Source organism: Microtus ochrogaster, unplaced genomic scaffold, assembly GCF_000317375.1.
Source record: "Microtus ochrogaster isolate Prairie Vole_2 unplaced genomic scaffold, MicOch1.0 UNK8, whole genome shotgun sequence".
In the NCBI taxonomy this organism is placed as follows: domain Eukaryota; kingdom Metazoa; phylum Chordata; class Mammalia; order Rodentia; family Cricetidae; genus Microtus; species Microtus ochrogaster.
The window spans coordinates 1,263,486-1,269,968 of NW_004949106.1; the positions used below are offsets into that span (position 1 = coordinate 1,263,486).

Below are 6,483 nucleotides of genomic sequence, written 5' to 3' on the forward strand. Positions count from 1 at the left end.
ATCAGAGGACATTTTGCAGGAGCAGGTTTTCTCTTTCACCCAACACTTGGAGGCGAGGGCAGGAGTTTGTGGCCAGCCCGCATACATCCTGAGACCTTGTCTCAAAGGGAAACTAAAGCAAACAAAGCAGAGAAAGGGGATCGAGATGGTTCAGTGGGTAAAGATGCTTACTGCCAAGTCAGCGTGGCTTTACCCTTTGGAGCCCATGCAGGGGAAGGAACCTCCTTCCCCTAAGATGTCTTCTGACCACCACACATCTGCCACGGTATGCACATGTACATACAAACACACACACGCTAAATAAATAATTTAAAACAATTTTAAACGGAGGCATATACAATGTACCTAGCGGGAAAAGAAGTCACAGAGACGTCTCCAATTCCCTTCACCGCAGACATGACTTTGTCCAGATCTTGGGTGTGGCTCACATTGAATTCTAGTCGGTGTGCTCCCTCTGTGGGGCAGGTGAGAGCTTTGGAAGGGTGGATGGGCCTTGTGCTGCAAGCTCCTGAAGAAAAAGTTATGGGGAAGTCAAGGCTTTTGCAGCGCTTTGGAACTAAAGAGATAAACTACTCTATGTAAAATCTGTATGAAATGTATCTGAATTCATTTTCCTGTATATATGTGAACATACATACATAACCATTAGATCTCATTACCAGTCACAATAATCTAAAGATTTGGTCTGGACATATAAAATAAAATCTATTTTCACAATTATTTGCTAAAAAGATTCATATTTCAGGAAATTCCATACAAAAAGGACAGAAACAGAAACACTGATTTATTTTTTTTAATTATCCACTGTTTGGTCATTCAAACCAAAGTATAGATCACAAATCCTTATGTGTTGAACACTTTATAAAGACCATTGTGTTGTCAAGGCTTCAGTCCAAGGCCAGGTGTGGTGCACACACCTTTAGTCCCAGAACTGGGGAGGCAGAGGCACAGGCAGGTGGATCTCCAGGAGTTGGAGGCCAGGCTGGTCTACAGAGTGAGTTCCAGGTCAGCCAAGACTACCCCGGGAGACTGTGTGTTTTGTCTCAAAAACAAAACAAAAAACATCCAACAAACAAAACAAAACAACAACACAATTGCTTTAGCCCAAAATAAATACCAGAATCTTGACTGTGCTGGATGCAAGCATCCGGGGAGATCCTGATGCTGTGTGGGGTGTGGACAGCATGCTTCTCCTTAGCACTGGGAAACTGAAGCAGGAGGATCTCCAGTTTGAGGCCCTTCTCCAGCTAAAGTGGGGGAGGGCAGATGACTCACTGGGTAAAGGTAACTGTCACATGAGTCTAAGGACCTGAGTTCAGTTCCAGAAACCCATGGTGGGAGGAAAGAATCCACTCCTGAAAGTTGTCCCGACCTCCACAGCTGTGTGCGCCCATAGTCACACAATAACAAAGATAAATAAATAAAGATAACAACAAACCAGAGCAAAGCCTGGGTGTCTATGTAGAGAACCCATGTAACACGACTTTGCCCAGCATCTCCTGGGCGTGCTGGGGTGTGGACTCTGTGCCATCTGACTGAACAATCATGAAGACATTTAGCAACGAAGACCCATGCTCCGCTTGTTCATCCCAAGTGATGCCTTAGCCCTCCTTGTGCTGGCTAGGTTTTGTCAGCTTGACACAAGCCAAGGTCATCTGGGAAATAGAAACCTCAACTGAAAAAAAAAAATGCCTCCATCATATTGCCTATAGGTAAGTCTGAGGGGCATCTTCTTGATTAAGTGTTGATGTAGGAAGACCCAGGACCCTGAGTAGGTAGGTGGTCCTGGGTTCCATAAGGAAGCAGGCTAAGCAAGCCATGACGGGCAAGCCAGTCAGCAGTGTTCCTCTTTGGCCTCACTTGAGCTCCTGCCTCCAGGTTCCTGCCCTGACTTCCCTTTATGACAGGCTGTTACACTGAAGAGGAAACAAACCCTTTCCTTCTCAAGGTGCCTTTTATAAAAGCCAATCAGGACAATCCTCTACCTAGAGTTCAAGGCCAGCCTGAGCTACTGAGACCCAGTACAAACAACAAAAATGTTCCTCGGTTCATTTTGCTTTTGTTTTGGTTTTGGTGGGATGATATGTATAGCCAGCGTCTGGCTAAATAGCTTGGACCGGCCTTAAATCAACTCTCCTGAGTCAGCTTCCTGAATGTTTAAAGTATAAGGTTTTGGAGTCTAGGCTTATGCCACACCAAGGCTAGTTTACAATGTTTATTTTCCTTTCTTTTTCTTAAAAGATTTTGTTTAGATTTATTTGTTTCATCATTTTATGTGTATGAGTGTTTTACCTGCATTATGTGTATATATCATGTGTGCCCATAGAGCTCAGAAGAGAGCATTGTCTCCCCTGGGACCGAGTTACTGATGGCTGTGAGCCTCCATGTGGGTGCTGGGAACCCAGGTCCTCTGTTAAGAGCAACAAACAGTGTTCTTACCTGCTGAGCCAATTCTTCATCCCCAATAGTTCATTTTTCAAATGAAACTCAGACCAGAGAGCTAGTTCAGTGGTGGAGAGCACTTCTTGCTTTTGCAGAGGACCTGGGTTCAATTCCCAGCTCACGGCTGTGCGGGAGGTCGGCCCTCTCGAAGTCAGTACAGGACATACCTACACCAAATTCTCCGCACAGAGGAGATTTATAATCTGGAGGGGCGGGGCAGGGGTGCCGCCAAAGCAGCAAGAGCAGCAGCCAGCACAAGCAAGCAAGAAAGTAGGTGGTTCTTTGCAGGAATGGATTTTTTGTTGTTGTTGTTTTTGTTTTTTCGAGACACGGTTTCTCTGTGTAACAGTCATGGCTGTCTTGGAACTCACTCTGTAAACCAGGCTGGCCTCAAACTCAGAGATCCTCCTGCCTCTGCCTCCTGAGTGCTGGGATTAAAGGCGTGGGCCACCACCACCCAGCACAGGAGTGGGTTTTCGGGAGAAAAGGCGGGAGTCTGTGCTAGGGTGAGTTAATAAATCGTGATTGGCCGTGTTAGCCAAATAATGAATTCTGATTGCTGGCCCCTGGTGTTTTGTCTTAGGAGTAAAGTCAGTGGCCAAATAAGGGACTGGATTTCAGGGACTAGCTTTAGAGATGTCATTTAACAAACAGCAAGGGGGAGGGGGTAAAAGGTAAAACCTACTGACCCCATGTTTGCCAGGCTTGAGCCTGCTAGAGCCCTTTATCAAATGACTGTAACTCCAACCCTAGAGAATCTTGCGCCCTCTTCTGGCCTTCATGAGCACTGCACACATGTAGTGTGCTTACATACAAGCAGACAAAACACTCAACAGATATAAAAATCTGTTATAATAATAAGTACATTTTCAAATGAAATTTAACTACCAAATTTAAGCAACACATTACTTTTTAGTACTCTATAAAAGAGAAAACCCCGTTTCCCCTAAAAACAATTTAAAACTTTACTAGGAAGACAGTCTAAAATTTCAGAGTATTTGTAGGGAAATCATTAAATAGGGAAGGACATAAGGTTTCTCACCGAGCCCTTTGGCCAGCCAGGTGTTGACTCCCTGGGGTGCAGCATCATAGGCCGTGTGGGGAGAGTAGATGGCGACCCTGTTCTCCAGGGCCCGGATAACCAGGCGCTCCTTCCAGGTTTTCCAAGTTACGCACTTCATGGCGCGGAAGATCGGTGGGTGGTAGGAGAGAATGAGATCTGCCTTCTTTTGGAGAGCCTCGTCCATGACCGCCTCGGTCAAGTCATTGGTCAGGAAGAGTGTACGGACGGTGTGGGGCGGGCTCGGTTCCACCAGCAACCCCACGTTGTCCCAACTCTCGGCAAAGGAGAGGGACGCAAAGTCATTTAAAGAGGAAAGGAGGGACTTCAGATCCATGAAGGAACGAGAAGAACCGCAGACCCAGGACGGGGCGAGCCGGATGCCGGTAGGGAGCCGGAGTGCAGACGGCAGCATACAGAAACCAGGCGAAACCGTGCCTGGAGTCGAAACACAGGAAGCGGTATTTACGTACAGTTCCCGTTCTGCCCCATGAGGCTAAAGCTGGAGTAAGAGCTGTCACCAAGACCCAGATTCAAATGGTGGCTCTGCCGATCCACAGCAGGTTGGGCTTAGCTAACTCATTTGACCTCTTAACTTTGGGGTTGACTTTGAGACAGGATTTCTCCACGTAGCCCTGGCTGTCCTGAGACTCGATCTGTAGACCAGGCTGGCCTCAAACTCACAGAGATCCACCAGCCTCTGCCTCCCGAGTGCTGGGATTAAAGGCGTGCAGCAACACCCCCCAACTTAATTTATTTTCTCATATACAAAATGGAGACATGACACGTAGATTAATAGAACTGGATTAATTTAAGATGTAAGAGTTAGTTAATAAGAATCCTGAGCAAATAGGCTGAACAGTTTTGTAATTAATATAGTTTCTGTGTGATTATTTGGGTCTGGGTAGCCTGAAAACGAATGAGCAGTCTCTGTTTACAAAATGGCGCTCACTGTCTGGCTTTACTCTGCTAAGCCATTGGCTGAAACAGCTAGATTCATCAACCAATAAAAGCAACACACAGACAGAAGGACATCCCACATCACCTACCTCACAGCCTTCTAGAGAAACAAATGCATTAGTATGTCACCTGGAAAAGCCTGATAAAATACAATCGCTCATCACCTCTTACATCCAGTTACCCTCCCCATCATTGCGTCACACGAATAGCCTGTATCTCTACACCACCCTCACAAGCACAAACACACACGAATATATACACGTATACTTAAGACGAACATGTTTAAGGAGCTGGAGGTGTGGCTCAGCTGATAGAATGCTCGCCTAGCATGCATAAGAGTTCAGCCTCCGGCACCGTATAAACTGGTTATGGTGGCACATGTCTGGGTGTGGTCACACTTGGGAAGTAGGAACAGCAAGATCTGAGGTTCAAAGTCACCCTCAGCTATCCAGGCAGTTCAGGGCCAGCCTGGGTTACGTAAGACCCTGTCACAAACATTATTTAAAACTTAAAATACTGAGTGCATGAGCAAGAAATGGAGGCAAACCGGTCACTTCACAAATGAGCAGCGTCAAGACAAGAAAAGGCCAGAGCTGCCCCCGAACAAGCACTAACTGCTATATGTAGGGCATTTACCTACATATTCTGTGTCTGAATAGCGGGAGGGCAGAGACTCAAAACAACCAAACAATTCAAAATAGACAGATATAGTTACTGTGTGATGTGTAATCTGAGAGTTAATAGTAGCTTTGAAGAAAGGAAGTGTGTTGGCCTCATGCAGCTATCAAGCTGCTACCAACAGTGCTAAGGAACCTTGTGATTGATTTGTTACTCAATCAACCTCTATTGTGAGAGGGCATGAATGTGTCCGTCTGTGTTCCTGACACAATACAGATACATTCAAAATATTATCTGAAATAAAATGGGGTCTCCTGAGACCTTGAGAGGACTCTGTCGCCAATCCTACACCCGCCCACTCCCAGGAACTTGAAGTGAAGCCGCGCTAGTGAGTGTGAATGAGAAGTAGAAAGCTGTGTCTTCGGAGACAGTGGAGAGACTGAGCTGTTTCAAGCCCAGAGTCGAAATCTTGGGCTCTCTTTAGCCCTCTGAAGAGCCATTTGCTAATTTCAAGCTGCACGAGCGCTCTCTTAGCACTCGCGTCTGGCTCTGATGCACGCATGGTTCAAGGCTTTTTCCAGGACAATAGCACCACGCGGCACAGCCTTGCATCCTTACATCAGGGCCGTCGCCCCCTCCTGCAGCAAGGGGGTGTCCACCCAGGTCGCTCCTGGCCTCCTCCTCGCGGGGACCCTAGAATCCTTGCAGCGAGGGAACCCTTTCACGCGCCCACTACTCACCAGCCCCAGAGCCCCTTCTGGTGCGTCACTTCCGCTCCGCCCGGAAGTACGGTGGGCGGAAGTGGTCCAGTGTTTCTGGCTTCCCATTCTCCTTTGATTCGTGCACTGGATCCCGCTGCGCCTACGTTTTGTTTCTTGGGACTTGATCGGAGTTGTAAACTAGTACTAGTGTGCCCGCTACTACGGGAAAAGCAAATAGGGAGGCCGTACGGGAAGACGCTTTTAAATACTATCGTTAGGTCAGTAAGACCTGGGGTTTGGGGGAAAAAAACCTGCAAAGTTGAAGTTTGTTGCACGCACGTCTTAGGTAAAGTCGGCGTCCTGGGTAGTGGGAGCGCCGGTGCCCAGCTAGACCACTATCCGGACGGGGGGGAATATACCTAGCCTGCAGAAAGAACCTTGGAGGCAAATGAGCAAAGAAAGCTTGTTGCGTTGGCTAGGATCTCAACACTTCTGTGTTTGGAGTTTTATTCAAATTAGAATGCTATCCTGAGCTTGTTGTAAATCTACCGTCATGATGGACAAGCATAGCGGGAAAGACAGGGCTTAAATGAACGCATTCCTCCTTCTTCTAGGATTAGGAACTCACCTTCAGGTTTTCTCTGCAAGTCGTCCTGGAACTATCGAGAGAGACAGAGAGGATGGTAAGTATTGTAGAATTCG

At 47.0% G+C, this 6,483-nt stretch overlaps 2 protein-coding genes across 3 annotated transcripts in view; one reads left to right on the forward strand and one right to left on the reverse strand.

The window, feature by feature from the left end:
- Positions 1 to 5,863, reverse strand: part of Nif3l1 (NGG1 interacting factor 3 like 1) — a 12,485-nt gene extending 6,622 nt beyond the window's left edge. The window contains exons 1-3 of one of the 2 annotated variants that reach the window (XM_005366340.3): positions 5,821 to 5,863; positions 3,485 to 3,940; positions 346 to 508 (exon numbers count right to left, since the gene is read on the reverse strand). In XM_005366340.3, coding sequence (XP_005366397.1) covers positions 346 to 508; positions 3,485 to 3,917 — 596 coding nt within the window. In that variant the 5' untranslated portion in view covers positions 3,918 to 3,940; positions 5,821 to 5,863. Of the gene's footprint in view, positions 1 to 345; positions 509 to 3,484; positions 3,941 to 4,740; positions 4,858 to 5,820 lie in introns of those variants that run through there. The other variant, XM_026788848.1, reaches the window with a different exon arrangement.
- A 2-nt stretch (positions 5,864 to 5,865) lies between these two features.
- The window catches only part of Ppil3 (peptidylprolyl isomerase like 3), a 9,337-nt gene continuing 8,719 nt past the window's right edge, over positions 5,866 to 6,483 (forward strand). The window contains exons 1-2 of the mRNA XM_005366342.2: positions 5,866 to 6,059; positions 6,396 to 6,464. Coding sequence (XP_005366399.1) covers positions 6,462 to 6,464 — 3 coding nt within the window. The 5' untranslated portion in view covers positions 5,866 to 6,059; positions 6,396 to 6,461. The remainder of the gene's footprint in view (positions 6,060 to 6,395; positions 6,465 to 6,483) is intronic.